The sequence below is a fragment of the Galeopterus variegatus genome, unplaced genomic scaffold (genome assembly GCF_000696425.1).
Source record: "Galeopterus variegatus unplaced genomic scaffold, G_variegatus-3.0.2 Scaffold1926, whole genome shotgun sequence".
In the NCBI taxonomy this organism is placed as follows: domain Eukaryota; kingdom Metazoa; phylum Chordata; class Mammalia; order Dermoptera; family Cynocephalidae; genus Galeopterus; species Galeopterus variegatus.
In genome coordinates, this window is record NW_007728037.1 from 212,171 (window position 1) to 237,885 (window position 25,715).

The 25,715-nt window shown below is 34.4% G+C and overlaps 1 protein-coding gene across 3 annotated transcripts in view; it reads left to right on the forward strand.

Moving 5' to 3' along the window:
• Nucleotides 1-25,715, forward strand: part of PRMT3 (protein arginine methyltransferase 3) — a 142,139-nt gene that overhangs the window by 27,507 nt on the left and 88,917 nt on the right. For all 3 annotated transcript variants that reach the window (XR_551021.1, XM_008579619.1, XM_008579620.1), the window contains exon 8: nt 18,505-18,604. Coding sequence is in view for 2 of the 3 variants with exons in the window: in XM_008579619.1 (XP_008577841.1) it covers nt 18,505-18,604 (100 nt within the window). In the remaining variant the exon portion in view is untranslated. The remainder of the gene's footprint in view (nt 1-18,504; nt 18,605-25,715) is intronic.

The window sequence follows — 25,715 nt, forward strand, 5'->3', positions numbered from 1 at the left end:
TAACTATGTATCTCGTAGTTATTCTGTACCAATATTTAGGAGGAGTGTGTGGGAGACCTGGAGTCTTTTAATTTTTTTTTTTCCAATTTTCTTTATATTTATTTTTGTGGTGTACAGTGTGTTGTTTCAATATATGTATACACTGCACAGTGATTCATTTAGAGTAAATAGCATTGTTTTGTATCCATTAGTCTCCTACTTCACCACTTCTCCTCCCCCCATCTCCCTCCCCTCCCACCCTCTGGTAACCATTATTCTACTCTCTACTTCTATGAGAACCACTGTTTGTTTGTTTGTTTGTTTGTTTAGATTCCATATATAAGTGAGACCATGTGATATTTTTCTTTCTGTGACTGACTTGACTTCACTTAACATGATGGTTTCCAGTTCCATCCATGTTGCTGCAGATGATAGGATATCATTTCTTTTTACAGCTGAATAGTATTCTCCCCCCACCAATAGTATTCCGTTGTGTATGTATATCACAATTTTTTTTAAATCCATTAATCCATTGATGGTCATTTAGGTTGATTCCATCTCTTTGCTCTTGTAAATAGCGTTGCAGTGATCATGGGAGTGCAGGTGTCTTTTTAATATATTGATTTCATTTCCTTTGGGTATATACCCAGTAGTTGGATAGCTGGGTTGTAAGGTAGATCTGTTTTCAATTCTCTGAGGAACCTCTGTACTATTTTCCACAGTGGCTGTACAAATTTATATTCCCACCAGCAGTGTAAGAGAGTTCCCTTTTCTCCACATCCTCACCAGCATTTGTTACTGAAATTTTGAAATTCACACTGTGGGGTGAAATAACTTCTGTTCTTTTGTTTGTGAATGTATACTTCTAAAAGAATATGCAAAAAACAGATTATTGTTAATGTCCCCACAGTGTGCTGACTCATTATGTTACCAGTGGAGGAGGTAGCATAGCATACTTGTCTCAGCATCTGGAATCACATGACAGGAGTTATAATTTTGGCTTTTTCACTGATTAGCCTTATAAGAATGGACAAGTAACATACTTCTTATGCTCTGGTTTCCTCATTTGTAAAATGAAGTTGGTAGTATCTATCTTGTAAGATTGTTAAAAGAATTGAATCTATTTATGGTACTTTGCAGAGTGGATGGCATGTAACTATTTACTAAATGTTAGCAGTAATTATAATAATGTTAATTATTTTTAGTAGTGGTATGTTTGGCTTGGCATCACTGCATCAAATAATACTTTATGTTTGGGTGGTTATGTTTCTAAAATAATCATTTATTGCAACTATCCTATCAAAATATGACACTCTTTTTGTATTCTTTCTATTTTACAATCTCTATTCTCTCTCTCTTTTTTTTTTTTCCTTTTTGTCTTTTTTACTGACTGTTAACGGGATCGCAACCCTCGGTGTCGCGCCCGTACCAGGGACCGGCAATGGGATTGCAACCCTTGGTGTTGTACCCGCACCACGCTCAGCCAGTGAGTGGGAACCGGTCTCCACATGGGATCCGAACCCTCGGCGGGAGCGCCGCCGTGCTCCCAAGCGGTGCACTCTCCAGTGTGCCACCGGGCCGACCCACAATCTCTATTCTCTTATACCATAAAACACAAGTCAGTTTTATGCTGTACTCACTCTGCTCTCAACTTCTCTCATAGTTGTCTGTTCTTGCATTTGGAGCTTTCTATAACTATCATCAGTCAATGAAAACAACTCTTCTGATTAGCAGGCCGTGAGTTGTGTTTCGCTCTTCTGAGGTTTCTTTCTCTGTCAGAAATCTATACACAGCAGAATTTCTTCTGCAGAACTGCAATTTTACATCTGTAAAAGGTACTTTACATCCTTAAAGATAGATATTTTAAAAATACTTGGCCCATTACTCTTTTAGTATATGCAACTTACAATCCTTGAATTGTGTTCAAAATAAGATTATTTTTATTTCTTCTTGTTTAAAGTGATCTAACATTTCTAAAGAAACAAATTTAGAATGAGGTGAATTTTGGTTGTTAATATAAACTGACATTAAGGTTTAAGAAGATTAGGCTGGCTGTTCTGAAGTTGCACACATGAATAAAGTAGAATATAAATTTTCTAAGATATTATATTATTAGGGGCAAATAGAACTCAAAGTGATATATGGGAGAGAATGAGAAATTGTTTCTTATTTTTACTACTATACTTTGAACTCTGAAGTGAATGATCATTTCAGAAATATAAACTTACCTAAGGTTAGCAAAGCTACTCAGTTGCCAGGCAATTGTATACTATGTTCACTCTCAGGAAGCAGAGGTAGCCTCTGGTAATATTTTTACCGTTATTCTAGTTGCCTTTGCTTTCTCATTGACTCAGCCATGGAATAGCATTATTCAGAATTTGAATGTTATTGCATAGGAATTTTCATGAGTAGGTTGATCCATCATATGGCCACAATGTGATACTTTCAATTTCAGTAAAGATGCAATCTTTTATATTGTCTATGTCTCAGATACTTTTAGAAGAGAAACATTAAGAAAAGCCTAGAGAACATTTTGATCTGTTGTCATGTTTATGTAAGTGTCCTTCTCTAGACTTTAGGACAGGAGCTTTATCTTCATCTTCTTAACCTGTAACACATAGCAAAGTGTCTGATATGTGGTAGATGCTTAGTAAAGTTTTTTGAGTAGAACCAAAGTGTCTTAAGGTAATGATTTTAAGGATAGTGGTGATACGTGTAAAATTTGGAATAGGATCACAAAATACACTAGCAGAAATTCTTGAACTATGGAATGTTCCTTTATATTTTGTCTCTAAATTTAATAGAAATAACATAGAAGAGTGAGTTAAAGTTGAAGGTAATTTTGAATTTTTTACTACTGGTAAAAAAATGATTTTGCTGCTCAGAAGCCATAGAACTCTGGTGATGGTCATGAAGGTAATCAAAATACACCTAAGAAGCTGCAGCCAGACTTATTTCCCCACCCAATTCTCCCATTAACTTATTTATTTATTTATTTATTTATTTACTTACTTATTTACTTATTTTTTGCAGCTTGTCAGTACAGGGATCCGAACTCTTGACATTGGTGTTATGACACCGCACTCTAACCAACTGAGCTAACCAGCCAGCCCAGTTCTCCCCTTTGAATAAAAAAGGAAGAAAGGGAAAAAGGGTGTTTTTGTGTTGGGAAGACATAGAAGGTGAAGAAGAAACTAAATATTACCTATAATGCTGTTACCAGAGATTACTATTAACATTTTGGTATATTTCTTACCAGTCTTAAAAGCCTTAGGTCACAGGGGGTGAAATCTGTAGAAATGTAAGCTTTAGTAGACTGTCAGCTCCCCAATGTTAGGCAGGGATTTTTCTCTTTTTCATTCACTGATGTGCCTGACCACCTGAAAGAGTACCTGGCACATAGTAGGCATTTAATGTAAATACTTATTCAATAAAATGAATGAATACATTAATGAATTCTCAAGACCCAGGGGATGTACTGCATTCAAAGCCAGGTAAATCATCATCACTAAAGCCTGAAAACCCATCATCTCTGCTTGAATCCAGATGATTCTTTTCATCACTTTCACTATATTAGAAGCTGAGTTATTATTAATTTCAAACAATAAATGTACTCAGTGTTAGTAATTCCGCAGCTACACACCTGTAAATACAAATGATACATTTGGGAGGGGGCAGCTCATGGAATAGCTTTGTGGTTCCAAGTCTGGGCCCTGTGTTTGTACCTGCCTGGTAGTAGTTATTTTTTTGGGATGTGCGTACATCTGCCCCTGCCTCATATAGTTAAGGATCCTTGCTTTTCGTTTTCATTTATGCATGGAGGACTAGATTATTTAATAAAGGTAACTGGGGTGGGTTTTCTCTCTGAGGCTGGGGGTGGCAGAGAGGAAGACCTAGTTAGGTCACAGTTCTTCCCGTAAGTTTTTAGTCTCTTTGTCACTCCCACTTCATATACCTCTTGACTCCAAGGGTTTGTGTTGTGAAGAATGGCTCCACTGTAATCTTCTCTGATGTATGCACTAAGCACCGGGTCCTTCTTCACAGGTTTACCAGTGATTTCATTCTCTTTCTTCCACTAAATTATCAGAATCTTTGGTTCTTCTATATCCCCTTCCAAAATCTCTGTACAATTATCAATTTGCTACATTTTGTATTACTTTACTGTCCTTTCACTGTATTTAGGGAACAGATGAAAAATAAATATGTACTTGGGTGACGTATTGAACTGAAAGCAAAGTAATAGTATTACACCTTGTATGTATTTATATCTATCAGGGTATCCCCTCCCTTCCCCCTATATGCTTTAGAAAAAAATAGTTATCACCAAAATATTCTTCTAGGTAAAATTTAGAATTGTTTTGTCACTAACTTTATTTTTTGGTGGCTGGCCAGTATAGGGTCACTAACTTTAAATGCCATTTTTGCATCTAGGATTTTTTCAAAATCCTCAACAAAATATTACCAATCAGAACACAGCACCATATTTAAAAAATTATACACTGTGATCAAGTGGGATTCCAAGGATGGTCCAACATACGAAAGTCAATAAATGTGATACATCACATCAACAAACTCAAGAACAAAGACCATATGATTATCTCAAGAGATGCCAAAAAAGCCTTTGACAAAATTCAGCATCCCTTCATGATAAAGACTCTCAAGAAATTAGGTATAGAAGAAAAATATCTCAATACAATAAAAGCCATTTATGACAAGCGCACAGCCAGTATCATTCTGAATGGGAAAAAACTGAGGGCCTTTCCCTTAAGAACAGGAACAAGAGAAGGATGCCTACTCTCACCACTTCTATTTAACATAGTACTGGAGGTACTAGCCAGAGCAGTCAGGCAAGAGAAAGAAATAAAGGGAATCCAGATTGGAAAAGTCAAACTTTCCCTATTTGCAGATGACATGATATTATATATAAAAAAACCTAAAGACTCTATCAAAAAACTAGAGCTGGTTAATAACTTCAGTAACGTTGCAGGATACAAAATAAATGCCCCCAAATCAATTGCATTTATGTACTCAAATAATAAACTAACAGAAAGAGAAATAAAGAAAATAAGTTCATTTACATTTCTCACAAGAACACACTCAAATACCTAGAGATCAATTTAAGCAAGCTGGTGAAAGACCTCTACAGTGAGAACTACAAACCACTTCTGAAAGAAGTTAAAGAAGACACAAAAAGATGGAAAGATATTCCATGTTCTTGGATTGGAAGAATTAACATTGTGAAAATGTCTATACTACCCAAAGTGATCTACAGATTCAATATGATCCCTATTAAAATACCAATGACATTCTTCACAGAAATGGAAAAAACAATCTTACCCTTCATATGGAACAACAAAAGACCCCAAATAGCCATAGCAATCCTGAGCAAAAAAATTAAAGCTGGAGGCATAACACTACCTGACTTCAAATTATCCTACGAAGCCATTGTAACCAAAACAGCATGGTACTGGTATAAAAATAGACATTCGGACCAGTGGAGTAAAATAGAGAACCCAGAAATCATTCCTCAGGCTTACAGCCATCTGATATTGGACAAAGGCAACAAAAATCTACATTGGGGAAAAGACTGCCTCTTCAACAAGTGGTGCTGGGAAAACTGGATATCCATGTGCAGAAGAATGAAACTAGATATGCACCTCTCACCATACACTAAAATCAACTCAAAATGGATTAAAGACTTAAGTATAAAACCTGAAAATGTAACATTACTAAGGGAAAATATAGGTGAAACACTTCAGCAACTAGGTCTGGGCACAGACTTTATGAACATAAGCCCCAAAGCACAATCAATAAAAGAAAAAATAAACAAATGTGACTATATCAAACTAAAAAGCTTCTGCACAGCAAAGGAAACAATCAACAGAGTGAACCAACAACCTACAGAGTGGGAGAAAATTTTTGCTAACTATGTATCCGACAAGGGATTAATATCCAGAATATACAAGGAACTCAAGCAATTACACAGTCAAAAAACATAACCCCATTAAAAAATGGGCAAAGGAGCTGAATAGACATTTTTCAAAGGAAGACATACAAATGGCCAACAGGTATATGAAAAGATGTTCAACATCACTAGTCATCAGGGAAATACAAATTAAAACTACATTGAGATACCACCTCACCCCATCTAAACTGGCTATAATCAAAAAGACAGTGAATAACTAATGCTGGCAAGGGAGTGGAGAGAAGGGAACACTCCTACACTGTTGGTGGGACTGTAAATTAGTACAATCACTATGGAAAACAGTATGGAGGTTTCTCAGACAACTACAGATAGATCTTCCATATGATCCAGCAATCGCACTTCTGGGTATATACCCAGAGGAACAGAAATCATCATGCAGAAGGGATACCACCACTCCCTTGTTCATCGCAGCTCTGTTTACAATAGCCAAGATATGGAACCAACCTAAATATCTATCGATGGATGATTAGATGAGGAAGGTGTGGTATATATACACCATGGAATACTATTCTGCCATAAAAAAGAATGAAGTACTCTCATTTGCAACAACATGGATGAGCCTAGAGAAACTTATGTTGAGTGGAATAAGAGATAAGCAAAGCACAGAGGGATAAATACCACATGTACTCACTCATGTGGAAGCTAAAAGAGAAAGAAGGAAGGAAAGAAAAACCACAGTAGTGCGTTGGACTTGCAGAGGGAGAGAACATTCTTTGGGCTACAAAGTGGAGTGGGGGGGAAAGGAGGAGAGAGGGGGAGGTTGAGGATAATTGGGTGTGGGACATGGGGTACAATGCAATTTGTGGTAATGGGTACAGTGCAAGTATGAATCTGGCCCTCACATCGTGGGCACAGGGGGTGACAGTCAGCTTTGTATCTCATGAATGTTCATAACCAATAAAAATAAAAAAAACAAATGCCACTTGCCTGGGTGTTCTTTGTATGAACTCCCATGGCACTTTGGTTTGCTTTTCTATCTCCCCGCTAGGCCGTGTTCTTCCTTAGCACATAGACAAAGTCTTTTATCTAAGTCACACTGGGCAAAAGTAGATTACAGATTTGATTCTGTGTTTCTTATTCTACAGATCCTGAAATGACTGCATTTTCTTTAGGTAAAATCTAGACTCCTTCTCATTACCTTTGAAGACCTCTGTTCTTTGCCATTGCACATCACCTCTTGTTGCTCTAGTCATAGTAAACTTCTCATTGTTCTTTAAGTTTGTCATTTCTTTCCTCCCGCCCCCCACAGTGTTATGCAGACATACAGCCCTTCCCTACTCCCAGACTCATATGTATCTCTGTGGGTGACCTGTCTTTTCCTGGCTAAACTCAGATGTCACTTAGTTAAGGACTTACCATATGAGCTCCAATAGTGCCCTATGCTGTTAATTGTTCTGTCTCTCTTAGACTATATTCTTAAGTGCATGGACTGTGGCTTTTATGTCTATGACCAGTACAAGATAATTAATCATGGTCTCACTGTATCATGGAATAAAAGTTAAATTGCTACTTTTAAAATCAGAAATAAGATAGGAAAGTATGTGTTGTCCTAAAAAAAAAAAATTCCACTCAAAAAAGTTGATAATGCAGTGTTTATTGAACTAGTTAAGAGAATTACTTAAAATACCCATTTGAATTACAATAGCATATTTCCATAGATTAAAGCTATCCTAGTTTCTCAGCAATTATTTCCAGAGATAAGATTTATTTAGTTTATGCTAAAATAAGGTTTAGTGAGTAGCCACTTGATAAGACTAAGTAAAATCTATAGTTTTTTTCATGAATGGAAAATCAGGTGGCAATTAAGATTAATAGTCTCATGAAAGAGGTAATCTGTATGGACAATATCTGTATTGAGTCATTTTAATACAAAATTACTAGGAATTATGGGGCTTTTGCCCCTGTGTATTCCCTTAAATCATAATCTTTCCTGTTATATTTATATTTGAACAAGTAATTACTGATGCAAATAGGATTATGACTTGTAGCAGACAATAAATAGCTCGAGCAGATGGCTTCTTACAGAATACGGGTCTTGTTTCAGCATAACCATTCTGAGGATTTTTCTAGGCAGTGTGAACCTTTTGCTCTTTTAAGAAGTTTGCCTTTTGTTTTCTTTGAAGTGTTTGTAGTTGTTAAAGCCTTAGTATTTCAGTAAATAGCAAGCAATGGTAGTAATTTCACCAGAAAGAATTGTATTAAATATCTCTTTGAAAGAACTCAAATATAAGCATTTTTTTCTTTTTTAATTTTTTGTGTGAAGTATAACATACCTGTAAAACAAGTACATAAAACACAAATATGTATGCTTAATATGCATAAGTTTGCATAAACAACAAATGAAATTAAACATATAGTAACCATCATCCAAGGCAAGAGATAGAACGTTGCCACCACTTCAGAATCTCACCCACATCCACTGCTCTTTCTCAGTCAGATGAGCTATAATGAACATTTCTGTTATGAACATTTTGTTCATGTGCTCTGGTGCACACATCTGTGGGTGTATATTTATAAGTAGAATTGTAGTCTTTAGGATATAAATGCCTTCAGATTTCCTAGATATTGCCAGACTATTTTCCAAAGTGGTTATACCAATTTATACCTACCTAATAGTATATAACAGGTGTGGTTGATATTGTCCACTTATTAAAATTTCTTTCAATTGATTGTGCAGCAATATCTCATTGCAATTTAAATTTTTGTTTCTGTGATTGCTAATGTGACTGAGCACCTTTTCATGTGATTGATTATTGGCCATTTGGATTTCTTTCTGTGGAATATATGTTTATGTCTTTCACTCAGGTTACTTTTGAGTTGTATCTTTTTCTTATTTGAAGGCAATCTGTGTATGTTTTGGATTTGAGCTGTTGATATGTTTTATGTAATACAAAAATCTCCCATTTTTGCTTGCCTTTTCTCTTTCTTCATAATGTCTTTCGATGAACTGAAATTCTCAATTTCTATGTAGCAACATTCTTATTTATGATTGCCACTATTTGTGAGTTGAATAATATAGAGGGTGTATTCTCTTGTAAATGCTTTATAAATATGCTTTTTAAATTTAGGTATATAATTCACTGGGCATTGATTTTTGTATGTGGTATGAAGTAGTGGTCCAGTTTTCTTCTTTTTTTGTATTCTATTTCGATGACATAGTTGTATTGGTCCCACTTATTGCAAAGACCATTCTTTTCTTCCTACTTGCAGTGTCATCTTTGCCAAGAATCAAACATCAGTATATGAGACCAATATAACCCTTATACCAAAACCCCATGAAGGCAATAGAACAGAAAATCGCAAGTCACTCATTCATGAACATGTATGTAAGAATCATAATCAGTCTCTGGTAACTGCCATTCTACTCTCTATTTCTATGTGTTCAGCTTTCTTAGCTTCTACACATGAGTGAGAACATGTACTATTTCTCTTCCCATTTTTGGCTTACTTCACTTAGCATAATATCCTCCAAGCTTATCTATGTTGTTGTGAATGACAAGATTTCATTTTTTTTAATGGCTGAATAATATTCCATTGTGTACATATAACACATTTTCTTTATCTGTTCATCTGTTGATGGTACCTGCGTTGATTTTATATTTTGGCTATTGTGAATAGTGCTGCAATAAACATGGAAGTGCAAATATCTCTTTGATATACTGCTATTCTTTTCTTTGGATATATGCCCAGTAGTGAATTGCTGAATTATCGGGTAGTTCTACTTTTATTTTTTTGAGGAACCTCCGTACTGTTTTCCATAATGGCTGCACTAGTTTACATTGCTGTCCACAGTGCATAAGAGTTCTCCTTTCTTCTGCATTCTCACCAGCATTTGTTATTTTATGTTTTTTTTGATGATAACTGTTCTAACTGCAGTCAGATGATATCTCATTGTGGTTTTGATTTGCATTTCCTGGATGATTAGTGATGTTAAGCATTTAAGAGAGTAGAATGGCGGTTACGTGAGGCTGGAAAATGTAGGAGGGAGGGGGTATAGTGAGAGGTTAGTTAACAAATACAAAATTACAGCTAGACGTAGGAGGAATAATACCTAGTGTTCTGTAACACTGTAGGGTGACTGTAATTAACAACAATTTATTGTATTCTTTCAGTTAGCTAGAAGAGAGGATTTTGAATGTTCCCAACACAAAGAAATGATAAATATTTGAGGTAATGAGGGAAAATCAATCAGTGGTTGCCTGGATTTCAGGGTAAGAGGGAGAGAGGGAGAGATAAGTAGGAGGAGCACAGAATTTTTAGGGCAGCAAAATTATTCTGTATGTTACTGTAATGATGAATACATGACATTATGCATTTGGCAAAACCCACAGAACTGTACAACACAAGGAACCCAAATGTAAAATTGAGTTAATAGTAAGTCAATATTGGCTTATAATTGTAAGAAATATACCATGCTAATATAACATGTTAATAATAGCAGAAACTGTGTGTTGTAGGGGAGGAGCAGTACTATCTGTACTCTATTCAATTTTGCTGTAAACCTAAAACAGCTACGAACATAAAGTCTATTACTGAGGGGAGAAAAATTATATTTCAAAATTATATTTTCCATCTAAAATTTTTTTAAAAATCAGTCAAAGTATTAGAAAATTAATTGAGCAATATATTGGAAGGTAAAGTGTATGCCAGGAATGCAAAGTTGGTTAAATATCAGAAAAATCTGTTAAGGTCATCTCAATAGATGCAGGAAAAAATTTTGATAAAATTTAATATCCATTCAATATATCTATTTACTTAAAACTAGAGCTAGAAAGTAATGTTCTAATATGATAGAGTATCTATAAAAACAGAACCTACAACCAACATACTGATGAAACATTGAAAGCATTCTCTTTAAGTTAAGGAAAAAGACAGTGATACCTGCCATCACCTCTTCCATCCAACACTATAAAGGAGATCCTAGCCAGTGCAGCAAGGCAATAAAAAGAAAGGTGCAAAATTGAAAATAAACAAAACTATTTTTATGCAAAATGATATGTTTATGAATGCAGATATTAGAAAGAAACTAAGTTATTATAATAGTATCAAGGTACTGAATACATAATTAATGCACAAAAATCAAGACATTGAAAATTAAAATGTATCAAAGTATTAATACTGTTATCCTTCTCTCAAACAATACAAGGATGCTAAGTCACTTTAAATGGAAAATTCACCTTGGGAATGAATTTACCTCAGTAAATGTCCCCCATGAATCATAGGTCAGCAGTTTTAAATTTCTTCCTCCCCAATCTACCTTCTGACCTTGGTCAATATTTCCTTGCCATATATTTCTCAGGTATCCTTCATTTTATTGTTTTTTGCAATCATTTATGCAAAGCATAAGCCTGGGAAAACCCTAGCAACCACCAGGATTTGGACTGTTCTCTACAAAGCTTAATAATTCCTTTATAGAAACCCCATGTTACTCTTTTTCACATCTTTTTTCAAAAACCATTGAGCCCGCTCAGTGAGCTGCTTACTGTTTTCTCTCCATCTTTTCTTTTCTCCTGTTGATTCCTCTTTTCTTTTGTATGTCAGAAACATTGTGAAGCCCATGCTTGGTAACTGAACCAGTCAATCAGACACTGCCTTCTGAATATTTTCTTGGCCTCCCAATAGCAAGATTACATAATGTACTCAAGAATGGGGAGTTGCTGATTTCCACATCTGTCATCTTCTTTGGCAATGGTATTAAATCATAAAGCCAATCTCAGTTCACTTGCATGCATAGCATGCTTGCTGCTTCAGAAGGACTATTTTACTTACAGGTTGCGAGGTGGGGGGGGGGCAGTTACCCCTCTTGGGGAAGGTATACTACAATCCTGTTTTAACCCACTGCAGCAGATTTGTTGTCATACTACCTGGAAAAGTCTGTCAACAGTCATTGGGGATCAATTATCAACCCATGTAATCCATTCTTCTCAGTAATATGTAAAATAAATGATGTATCCCCCTGATTGTTAATTCAGAGAATTTCTGCCAGTAATGATTTCCAGGCTTTTAACAAATATTTCTCTATAAAATAATATCTTGTCTCTTTCAGTAAATACTCTCAAACTTAGTAGTCCTCTAAATTTATCATCTTTGTGGTAACCCATAGCTTTAAGTTTATACTTTCCAAGTGAATACTTTATCTTAAAGTATTAGATGCTCTTTCTATCTTTTAAATTCCTTTCTTATTCTGGCTAAAAAAGGGTGTTAGCCTTTTTGATTAATGGGTCTGTAAGAGTTCTGCTCATGGCATCATTCTGAGCTAACATAGTTTCAAATCAGACTCATGTGAACCTGATTACCCAATATTACCCAGAGAGATTACCCAGTATTAAGCTTTATTAATAATTTCAAAGATACAGGCAATCAAAGACTCAGAAGAAGTAGGGAGTAATCTGGCACATAGAGGGGAGTTAATAACCCATGCACCTCACTTGGAGATCTCATCTACTCTGGGCCAGAGTGTGTCTGAGATAGGAAAGGAAAGACCAGAGCAGCTGCTTTTCAGCACCACGCTCAGCCAGTGAGCAAACTGGCCATCCCTATATAGGATCCGAACCCGTGGCCTTGGTGTTATCAGCACCGCACTCTACGGAGTGAGCCACGGGCCGGCCCGCCCTAGAGCAGCTGCTTTTAATGATCCAAATCTCACCCTGACTAGTCTGGACCTCTTGATTGCCTCTATTTTAAAATGGTTTGTAAAGCTTGACACTGTATAAGATCTCTGGCTCATGTGAGTCAGATTTGACAGTCTGATCCTATGTATTCACTCACCCACATATGTCCATTCTCTTTTCTCATTTATTTCTATTTCCTTGACCATCTAGAATCATTTTCCTTCTTCCCTAATTCTTTAACATTTCTTTCATTGGCATTTATGGTTGTAGCCAAACAAAATGGTGTTTGTTGGTCTGAAAATGTTTTTTGTCTTTATTCTTGGAGATATTTTTCTCTGCATATAGAATTCTAAGTTGGCAGTTACATTTTTCTAGTTCAGTAAACTTCAGCCACCTGTTCTTGTAAATAAAGTTGGGACACAGCCATGTCCTTTTGTTTACATATTGTCTGTTGCTGCCTTCACACAACAATAGCAGTTGGATAGTTGCAAAAGAGACCATATGGCCTGCATCTCTAAAATATTTATAACTTGGCAATTTAAGAAAAAGTTTGCCCAACTCTTTTCTAGTTAATTGATAATGTCATTCCACTGTCTTCTGGCTTCCATTGTTGCTGTCAGGAGGTCATCTGTCAGGACAAATGTTATTCCATTTAAGGTAATCTGTTGAAGATTTTTTCTTTGTCTTTGATCTTCTGAAGTTTTACTGTAAGGTATGGATTTTTAAAAATTTAGCCTTTTAAAGATACATTTGATTTCTTTTGTCTGTGGCTTAGTGCTTTTTATCAGTTCTAGAAAATGCTCTTCCATTATTTCTTCAAATATTTCCTTTGTCTTTTTTATTTCTTCTCCTTCTTGGACCCCATTTAATTCTACATTAGATTTGCTTACTGTATTCTTTATCTATCTTAGCTGTACTTTTATAGTGGTCTAAAGCAAGGGTAGGCAAACCTTTTCTGTAAGTGGTCAGATGGTAAATATTTTAAACTTTGAGGGTCACCTGTGGTCTCTATCACTTGCTACAGCTGCTGCTGCCTTTTTTTCTTCTTTCTTAACAAATCCTTTAGCTCGGGTCTGTACAAAAATGGATGAGAGGGGTATAATCTTTCAATCTCTGGTCTAAATATACAATTAAAAGACAGATTGTCAGACTAGATAAAAAGTAAGACCTAGCTATTTTCTTTCTTCAAAAATTCCAGTTTAATTATGAGAACACCATAGGTTAAAACTAAAAGAATGGGAAAAATTATATAAACATGGATCATTTAAACCTATATTTATATCACTTGTGTGTGAATAGGAATATAGAAGACCTAAACACACTAACAGCTTGACCTAATTGACATTTATGTAACACTTTACCCAAAGACAGCTGAATCATGTTTTTTAAAGTGCACATAAAACATTCATCAAAATAGACTACATGTGGGGCAATAAAAGTAGTCTCAATAAATTTGAAAGTATTTAAATCTTACAGACTAAGCTTCTGGCCCACTGAAATTAAATTGCATATCAATAATAGATATCTGGAATATCTCCAAACACTTGGCAATTAAATAGAACACTTCTAAACAACCCATGGGTCAAAAAATAAATTGCAATGGAAATGAATTTAGAAAATATTTTGAAATGAATTATAATGACAGCACAGTGTATTAGAATTTGTGGTATGTAGCTAAAGCTGTGCTTAGAAGGAAATTATAAGTTTTAAATGCTTATATCAGAAAAGAAGAAAGATTTAAAATCTATTATTTAAGCTTCCATCTTAAGATGCTAGAGAATGCCAAATATACCCAAGTAAGTAGAAGAAAGGAAATAAAGATAGCAGAAATCAATGAAATACAAAACAAAAACAGTAGAGAAAATGAATGAAAAGAAAGTTTTCCTTAAAAAAATAATAAAATTAATAAACCTCTAACTAGAAGAAAATAGAAGATAGAAATTATTAATATTAGGAATGAAAGGGGCATCTGCTACAGATTAAAGGGATAATGTGGGAATATTATGACCATCTTTATGCCAGTAAACATGACAATTTAGGTAAAATGGAAAAATACTTTGAAAAATAAAAGTTAAAACTGATTGAAGAAAAAAACTACAAAATCTTAGATCTAGTAAAGAAAGGGAGTTGGTAATTATAAACTTTCCCATAAATTAAACTCCAGGATCTACAAAATCTTAATATTCCTAGATCTAGTAAAGAAAGGGAGTTGGTAATTATAAACTTTCCCATAAATTAAACTCCAGGATCACTCAGGTAGTAAATTTCTTCCAACATTTAATAAAGAAATAATGTTACTCTTTTAAAATATATTAAATAGAATAGAATCCTTCCCAACACTTAATGAGGAGAGCGTTGTAATGATATCAAAAGATATTTCAAGAAAAGTAAACAACAGACCAATATTCCTCAGGAACATAGAGGGGAAACATCCTTAAAAAACATAAGCAACTTGAATCTAACAATACACAAAAAGGGTAACAAACTGTGACCAAGTAGGGTTTATTCAAGGAAGGCAAAACAGGTTTTACTTGTAAAAATCAATATAACTCATCATACAGGTTAAGCATCTCTAATCTGAAAATCTAAAATCCAGAATGCTCCAAAATCTGAAACTTCTTGAGCACCAACATGATGCTGAAAGAAAATGCTCATTGGAGTGTTAGAGATTTCAAATTTTCAGATTAGAGAAGCACAACTGGTGAGTATAATGTAAATATTCCAAAATCCAAAAAGTCCAAAATCTGAAACTCTTCTGGTCCCAAACATTTTGGATAAGTGATACTCATCATGTATTGATAGAATAAAAAAGAAAAACCACATAGTCATCTTAATAGATACAGAAAAACTATTTGGAAAAATTTAAGTCATTCATAAGAAAAATTCTCAGCAAACTAGGAAAGAAGGAATCTTTCTCTCCCAATAAAGAGCATCTATAAAAGACTACAGATAATGTCATGTTTAATAATAATTAATATATGCTTTCCCCCTAAAATTAGGAACAAAACAGGATGTCCACTCTTACCACTTCTATTCAACATTGTACTGGAGGATCTGACAAATTCTGTGGATCTGACAAATTCTATAAACCAAGAAAAGGATATAAAAGACAAACAGATTTGAAGAAGTAAAACTGTCAGTATTCCCAGATGACATCATCATGTGCATGTAAAATCCTAAGGAATCTATAAAATAGGCACTAAAATTGTGCTAAAACTAAAACCTTTATCACAGTTATGGAATTCAAGGTCAAAATATGAAAATCAATTATATTTTTATAAGTAGCCACAAACAACTAAAATTGAAACTTAAAATCTATACTGTTTATAATACACCCCAAACCATCAAATATTTAGGGTTATATTTTACAAAATATGTAAAGATATGAACACTAAAAAGTGCAAGACATTACCAAGAGCCAACTCAAAATTCATATGGGAACACAGATGACCTAAAATAGCGAAAAGAGTTTTTTAAAAGAAGGATAAATTTGAAGCACATATGCTATCAGATTTCATGATTTAATTTAAAACTGTAGTAATCAAGAAAGTGTTGTATTGGCATAAGGATACACATCTAAATCTTAGGATAGACTCAAAGGTCCAAAAATAAACCTTCACAGATATGGTTGTTTTTTGACAATGATGCCAAAGTAATTCCATGATATGTTAGTGATAATTTTTCCAACCAAGTTGAGCCTATCACTAGTGATAGTCTTTCCAACAAAATTTTTTCAGCATTGTATTGATAAGTATTGATTAATGAAAAAAATGAATGTGATACCATATGGAAAAATTAACTGAAAGTGGAAACTAAAAAGTTTAGAAGAAAATATAGGTGTAGACAAAGATTTCTTAGATATGTCACTGAAAGCATGAAGTATAAAAGGAAAAAAAAACTGATCTTTAAAAACCTTAGCTCTTCAAAACATACCATTAAGAAAATGAAAAACCAAGCCACGGTATGATGTAAATGTTCACTATACATAAATCTGACATGGTTTCTATCCAGAATATGTAAAGAACTCTTACAATTTAGTAATAAGAATACAACTGACCTGATGTTTAAAATGGGCAAAAGATATGGAAATATGGCCAATGAACACATAAATGCTTGGTCATTAGGAAAGTGCAATTTATAACTTCTATACAGTTAAAATTTAAAAGATCGACAATAGTAGGTGTTGAAAAGAATGTGAAGTAACAGGAATGCACATACGTTGCTGACGGGAATGTAAAATTGTATATGCATTTTGTAAAACAAATTGGCAATTTCTTAAAATCTTAGATATATGCTACTGTTTGACCAAGCAATTCTAAATGTACACAAATAAGCCTTATTTATTATAGTGCAAATCTGGAAAAAGTCCAGATTTCTATTCACAGTTGTGTGAATAAACAAAATTGCGGTTTATTCATTTGGTTTAATAACTCAGCAATAATAAGGAATGAACTACTGATATACACAAAAACATGTATGAATCTAGAAAGTATCATGCTTATCAAAAGAACAATAAGGCACATTCAGTATGATTCCATTAGTATGAAACTCTACAAAATATAAGTCTGATACATAGTGAAAGAAAGTCATTTGGTTGCTTGTGGATGGGAGGATTTTCTGGAAAGGGGCACTCATGAACCTTTTTTGGGGAGATGGAAATATTCTGTATGTTGATGATGATGATGGTGATCACACAAGTATTTGTGTTTTACAAAATTCAACAAAGTTTATCCTTAAAATGAATGCACTTAATTGTATGTAAATAATACCTTGATGAATTTTGGGGGAAAAAATCTCTCTTTTGATGCAGCAAAAAATCCTCCAAAATTAAAATGTACATTCTTCAAGGATTGAGAATCTATTAATTTAATCAGATATGAACTTAATCAGCATCTTATTTTTAGCTTTCTGAAACTATGTTTTTAACTTTTTTATTTGTTTCAAATTGCAAAAGAAGGGGATTTTGAAAAATATGTGCTAATCTCATGATGAAGATTGTAAAAAGATCTAATGAATACCATCGGGCAAGGTTAAATAATTTGTAATTGGGGTGGGATTTCAAGTTTTATACATTCTGTTCATGATAATATCATTATATAGTGTTTGAGATGTATACATAGCCTTCATAAATATTTGATCCTCAATAATATTCCTGTGAAGTAAATAGGGTAGGTACTGTCATTCTCTTTTACACGTGAACACACAGGCTCAGTGAGTTATTTCAAAAATATATTTGGTAAAGATCATATAGTTTGACAAGTGCTAGAGAAGCTGGAATTTATTTATTTATTTATTTTTCCTTTTTGTCTTTTTTACTGACCGGTACGGGATCGCAACCCTCGATGTCGCGCCCGTACCAGGGACCGGCAACGGGATCGCAACCCTCGGTGTTGCGCCCACGCCGCGCTCAGCCAGTGAGCAGGAACCGGTCACCACATGGGATCCGAACCCTCGGCGGGAGCGCTGCCCCACTCCCAAGCAGCGCACTCTCCAGTGCGCCACCGGGCCGGCCCAGGAGCTGGAATTTAAAATAAAGGCTTCCAGCTTTTAATTCTCTCACCACTGTGACACACTCCTTCCTTTTAAACCACACTTTTGTTGTCTGTCTGGTCTGTCTCCAGTCCCCCTACCTCCCCCTTTAAAAAAAAAAAAACAAACACTGTAACTTTATTGACATGTATTCTTGATAAAATTCAGATTTCTTTTCAGGTTGAAGTTTTAGATATTGGTTCAGTGTATTGCCATATTGGTCAGAAAAATTCTTGGGTATCCATGGAGTGAACAGAAAATAATTATCAAGCTCAGGGAATAAACTTTAAACATTCTTTTTTGTTTCAAAAGAATATGAAATGTCGACAGAAAGTTATGTATTTTGACAAGCTTTGAGAATTTTTTTTACATACTAGTCTAATTTATTATAATTTTCAGACTAAATAAACTTGAAGATACTATTATACTAATTAAAGGAAAGATTGAAGAAGTTCATCTTCCTGTAGAAAAAGTGGATGTTATTATATCTGAGTGGATGGTAAGTGTTTACAGAAAAAAACTCTTCATTGGTAATATTAAAAAAAAAAATAATAAAGCAATGAATAAGGTAGTTTTTCTGTATTTAATTATATTTGATAAATGACAGAAATGTGGCATTATTTAAAATAGCTACAATCTTTTTGTGGTGGTTTATTCTGAAATGGCATTTATCTATTGCTTAATCATAATGTTTTCAAAAAATAGTAAATTATCTTTTTTGCCTTTAAAATCATAATAAAAAGATTATCATTTTTCTTTTCTGCTTTCTAAATTTGTAGAGACCTAAGTGTTAGCATGAAAGCCTCCAAAGACTAAGAACTATTTTATCGAAATTAACTTGATATTGCCACTATTACTATTATACTGAATATCCTATCTTTCTGATCTGTTACGCCATGTAATCAGTGTCCTTTATCATATAAAACAATTTATTGCTCATTAACATAATAAAATTAAGGATTGTTATATAGCTTTATAGTTTTCTGTTGAAATCTTGAGTCAAGGCAGAATATTTACTTATTTTAAAATGTATGTAAAGTGAAATTCATGTTATTTGACTTACTGATATGCCAATTTGATGAAGGTAAGCTTGTATTTCAAATAGACGAAGATTTCTTAACCATTTGGAAAGTTTAAGTATTTTTTTAAAGCTCTATTTGATAGATATATTATTATTAAATAAATTTATCAAAAAAAATTAAAAACAATGAGCTTTGCTTTACACTTTTCTATAAATTTTGAATAACGTAGTAGCAATTCTAGTAAAATAGCAGAAATTTCAGGGAGTTTTTGAAATAATCAGATTTAACGTACTAGTGAGTTCCAATCTAGAGCCAATGATAGTCACTCTTTTTGGTAGTTAATCTTTTGTATGTGAAACAGTGCATTTTTTTTTAAATGCTAGATTAGCTTTTAACAATTCTTAATCACAGTATTATTATTCTCATACTAAAAAATTTGTGTCAGCACTCTTATTTCTCTTAATGAATAGGAAGGTATGAATTTTATCATCTGTTATTAAAAATCTAACATTTCTTTAAAGACTATGAAAAGATGCTTTGGAGAAAGTACATTTGAAACCTTTACTTGGAAACAGTTTTAAGTAGTTTATGCTGAATGTTGGTTGACATGATCTTCATTTCTTTAGGGATTATTTTATTTTTCTTAGAAAATACGTCTTTTAAATTATTTCAGATTAGACTTAGGCAAACTAAAAGACAGACTTGACTGAACATGCTGTTATCTCAGTTGAACTTATTTACAGATCTGATTATAGTAACTGGTTAGATAGTTCTTATACTTCTAGACACTGTTGTAGGAGTTTTCATTTCAAAATCTGAAAGATGATCTGGAAGTATTAATATGCAGTTGAAGTCTTAGAGCCAGCTGGTATAATACCTGAAATGGGAAATTAGCTGGATTGAGTGAGTTTATGAGATTGTCTTTATAATGTGAACTTTATTTAAAGTTGTGCTGGTCTTGAGCTTCTTTGCCCTCAGGTCCATTTTGCACCCTTCTGCTTTCTTCTATACTGAAGGAGGGCTAACCCTGCAGGCTCCCTTTCCCAGGCTTCTGTGCCCACTGACTTCCACTGGGTTTGAGGAACCCAATGGGAATAATAGGAGATTTAAGGAAGGGAAAAGCCAGATCATTTCTTCCCTTCTCACTTTACCTCTCTCTAGTGGTGTTGTTGGCAAAAGCTGTTTCTTTTGTAGCTCCAGTTCCCACTGGACAGGCCTGCCATAGTTCCAGCATCCACTATGCCACCCTGGCCTTGGGCTCTAGTAGCAGTTCTTCCTCTTTGTCTCTCTAGCCTAGGGGTGGTAGTTACTTCTAGGCATTACTAGTGTCTAGTTGTCTCACTCTCCTCTTGGTGACTTCTCATATCTTTTATTCTCTGTGTAACCAACTTTCTGCATTAATTTTCCTCTATTTTCAGTAGTCTGTGGTTTCTGTCCTCCTTGTTAAGATTTTAACTACGATAAAGAACACCTTATACTTTAGAGGGTTGGTCAGATATGATCTCTGCCTTTATCAGGAAGTAACACAAACAATACTGAGTCACTGGAGCCTGAGATGAAAGGAGCCAAGTGACTCAGTTTGGAAGCCAAGGTGCTTATGGACGTGGTTCACTAAGTGAAACAAAATCAGTATGTCCAAGAAGTGATGACTAAGAACTTTCCTACTTCGTAAGCATTAAGTGGAGTTGAAGTTTAGTACTAAATGCTCTAGGTGGACCATTAGGAACTGTAGTTTATGGCAGTTATTCTGTGGCATTTAACTCTGAATGGCCTTACTTCTTTTGCACTTAAGGCTTTAAGAAGGCTCATGCTAAAATATTTTGAGTCATATTTGTGGACTAGAAGTATCAGTTGTGGTATCTTCTAAGTCCTATAAGTCCTGTTCCACCTTGGTACTTGCATTAGGATTTCTGACCTGAGAAGCTGGAATATACTAATTATATAATTAAACAAGAGGCAGATATGCTTTCTAAAATTGGTTCAACAATTTTCAGACATTCCTACTTTGGCTGAAACAATGAGCAATTGGTAAATAACTGAATGAGTATTTTAAATCTACAGCCACATTTTCATGAGCCAGCACTTTAAAATTAAAATATATTGCATAGAGTCCTCTGTCTTTGAAAGATTTTTTTTTTTTGGTAGCTGGCCAGTACAGGGATCCAAACCCTTGACCTTGGTGTTATGACACCATGCTGTAACCAACTGAGCTTGTTAACCAGCTTAAGCATACATTTTTTTTTTCCTTTTTAGAAGTATTTTCAACAAGGAAGTACAAAAAAAGAATATACCCTACAGAATTGGGGACAGATGTTTAATGCACTTGTAGTCTAGTATAACAATGTAGACATCATATCTTACAGAGACATACATCTGTTTCTTTTTTCTGTGGTCCACTAACTATTCTATGGCATAATCTAGATATATTTTTTGTCTGCAGCTCTTTATGAATCTTGCCCTTATTTTAGAAGATCGTCCTAGATAAGAATGTAATTTTAAAAGCTAAATCATTGCTGTTAGCATGTTATTTAATAAACTATCTCTTGCCTTTTAGATTAGTGAATTCCCAGATTTAGGCTTGTCTTTAATTTTACATTTTCATTTTTATTTTTATTTTAAGAGAATTTCTCTTTTTATTGTATATATTTAAGGTGTACAACCTGATTTTGATATATGTAGTGAAATGATTACTACCATCAAACAAATTAACATGTCCATCATCTCACATAATTACCTTTGTGTGTGTGTGTGTGTGTGTGGTAAGAACACCTAAAATGTACTGTCTTAGCACATTTCCAGTATACAATACAATATTACTAAGTATAGTCATCATGCTGTACATTTTCATTTTTACTGAGTGGAATTTCTTTTTGACAAAATTATTTTCAGTTAAATATAAACAGCTTAATCTCTGGGAGATGTTAATATTTATGCCTTTGTGTATGTGTTCTCATTTTTCACATCTTACTATATTGATAGAAGTTCCTGTTTTGAGAGCTCTTCTTTTGACTTTTTATTTCTTTTTAATTTTTAAGTTATTATTATTATTATTATTATTTTACATTCTAAGATGTTGTGGAGCTGTTGGGGGAGAGGGGGAAAAGGATATAGGGTGGGAGGAGGGAGAAGGAGGGGGGCATGATCTAGGTCCATCCCCCCCCCCCCCCCCCCCCCGGCTCATTCCAGCAGGGGACCCCAGAGGGCTTCAGGGGGGGGTTAGGGCATGGCGGGGGGGGGGGGGGGGGGCCCAGAGTATGCCCCCCCCCCTCCCCCCCCCCCCCCCCCCCGGCTCATTCCAGCAGGGGATCCCAGAGGGCTTCAGGTGGTGGTTAGGTCATGGCTGGGCTGGATGGGGACTTCAGGGGGGCGTGGCTGAAGCCCTTGACCCCCACCACCCTAGCTCAGGAGCCTGGAGCACTTCTGATGGCAACCTGGTAGTGATCACTGGGTTGGATGTGGACATGTGACTTCTTATTTCTGATTGACTAATAAAACTATTCAAAATAAGCATCCCTAATTCTGACCCAGCAAGTCAAATTGAATCATTTGGTATTATTGCATTCCATTTATATTTTCAGCATGACCTTACAAGTTTATAGATAAGATCCCGGCAATATATGATATAGTTGCCAGAGGTGATTTTTGTTTGTAGCTACATTATTTTCTGTCATCAGGACCATCAGCAAAATTACGCATTAGGTGAACTTTATGTTTCATTGTCATGATCACTCATGATATACATTCAAATTGCTTAAAGTCCCTTGTAATTTTTCTATTTAGGCTTGCTTTTTTACAGAAGAGGCCTAAAATTTTCTCTTTCCTCAAATATTCTTGGATTTATCCTTGAAATTTAACAATTGATTTTCATATCACATCTTCACCAGAACAGGTGTATCTGCAAGTGCATGCACGTGTATACTCACACTCAAATTGATGGAATGTCCTTTATTCATATTTAATACTCTTGTTGTAAATGGCTTTTCAGGATTTTATAGCCTTTATCACTTAGAAAATACAGGTCATGGTGTGGCTCGTCAGCATTTCAAGAAACTGGTCATGAAGTCTTTCATAGGTCACATTTTAAGCCATTGAGTGTTGAAATGTTTTTGTTGTTTTTAGTTTGGTCTGGCAGTGAAGCCATGCCATTTTAGCCAAATGCCATGAGGATAGGAGGCCTTTTCTGATCTATTTTTTGCTTTAAATAGTAGGAACTCTAATATTTTTCCTCTTTCACATGTATTACTCTGAAATTTTTAAGCAAGATAAAATTGTGCATGTTTAGTATGGACTGTTTACTAAAATATTTGCTAAAATAATCTCACATATCCGGTGGTTCGAGGTTAGGAAGGATAAGACATACTTCCCCCCAACTGAATACCTTTTGCCATTTTTTCCTTGTATTTCTTATTCTTTTGCTCCATTAGAGAAAAAGACATCTTTTCACTGCAGGACTTCTTCTATTAAAAAAAAAAATCAATAATGAAAGTTATATAAGATTAACTGTAAAAATTGTTTTTTGATGGCAAAGATTATTGTTGTTGTCATGCCTTTTATTCCTACTTTTATAGTCATGTTTCTGTTAGTATGTTTTTGGCAGAAATATTTTGCTGCTTAATGGAAGTTAATGATGATAAGGAGAGCAAAATATGGGTTAACAAATTGCCTTATCTATTAAAGTGTTTACTTTTCATGTCTGCTAAACTCCTAGTAATTAAGACTCATTTCATGTATCACATCCTCTACGAAGCTATGCTTCTTTGCTCCTTGAAGACATATGAAATCTCTCTTTTTCCTGAGTACCCTTTCAGTTTAAGCTCTTATTACAGTTTTTCATATTGTATTATAATTAATTTTTATTAACCTCTTTCCATTCTTCAGAGACTGTGGATTGTGACTGACTGGGTATGGCCAGATTCTACCACAAGACTTATTGGCATTAGTAAATGACGAGGGAATGTGCATCATAAGAGAACTTTCCCAGACAGAAATTCACCGGCCACAGACATGATATCATTTATAATTTTCTGTACAGCACATGAAGGCAGGGAGGTGGTATGTGACAGGGTTGAGAATGGTGCTCCAAAGTCAAACTGGGATTCTTGGCCCTGTTTTGCCACTGTTTAGATTTATTACCTTGGACAAGGTACTGAACCTCTCTGTGCCTCAGTTTCCTTCTGTATAAGATGAAGATAATAGTAATACCTACTTCATATGGCTTTTGTGACGATTAAATGAGTTAGTATGTGTAAATTTCTTAGACTGGTTTCTGGCACTATTATTCAGTTTTGGAAGTTATACAAACTTAAGTACACTATAATTAGTGAATGAGCTTCTAGACTAGGTTATTTAGTAAAGAAAAGTTGAAAATGATAATATATGTGAAGTAAAAAATATTAATTCTTGGGGAGGAACATTCTTAGGGCTTCTCCCTTTTATTGCCCTTTGTAAAAAAAAAGAAGATCCTCTGTTTCCATGTCTAGCATTTACTGATTGATCCTGCCTATAATTTGTGCAAAGAAGTATGAAAATTAGCTGATGGATGAGGATAATTGGGGTCAGGAATATTCTTAGTATTTTTCTTAACATTAGCTGAATTAATATGTATTATGTATATTTTGAGCAAAATTCTCAGTTTGCTGCCCTGTAAACAGTTTTTTGACAATACTGACAACACCTAATAATTTTAGATAATGTACAAAATATGTTTTTCACAGTAATGTTTTTAAATACTATAAAAACAGGGAAGGGGATGGACAGTTAGCTGGTTACAACGCAGCCTTATAACCCCAAGGTCACAGGTTTGGATCTCCACACTGGCCACCTGACAAAAAAAAAAAAAAAATTAACAGGGGGATATTTATAGTATTTGAACAATGAAAGGAAAATTGTGGTTGAGAGTATTATTTCATAGATATGCTGACTGCTGAATTGAGAATAAAATGAAGGAAAAGAAGATAAAAATATAATTAAGAATAGGCCCCTTATGCATAATTATTTCAGTTTTAGAATCTTCACTTTTGTTTTTCAGTGCTCTGAACCACTCTCAAGCCTCTCCTTTATTTAATCTTAACATTTGTTTCAATTAGAATTCAGATCACACTTTGAAGCCATTTTATTTCTTGCTCTAGCAAGGAGAGTGTTTTCTAAGATTAGGATCTTAGTATCTATAGGAAAAATTTAGCCAACCCTTTGAGATGTACTTAGAGTGGACCTCAGGATGTTTTATAGGTTGCAGGTGCAGTAAAAAGTATAGTAAAATGAATCTTAGGTAAATGCACTCCTTTTTTCTATGACTGAAACCAAATCTAAGTGAAAATATTTAGTACTTCACAGAAAGTTATCATATTGAAAGAATTGTGTTAATGATTTTTGCTTTTGAGATACAATATTTTATATCTTTTCCATCAAATTTCTGAAAGTTGCCTTTGCCAAGAGATTCAGTGCATTGTGTATGATTGATTGAATTGGATTTAATCGCTTTTAATCGCTTAATCCATAATCCCCTTTGCCATGTTACATCTTAGCTGTGCTTTAAGTCCTGTTTGAATTGCTTTTTTTTTTTTTTTTTTTTTTTTTTTTTTTTTTTTT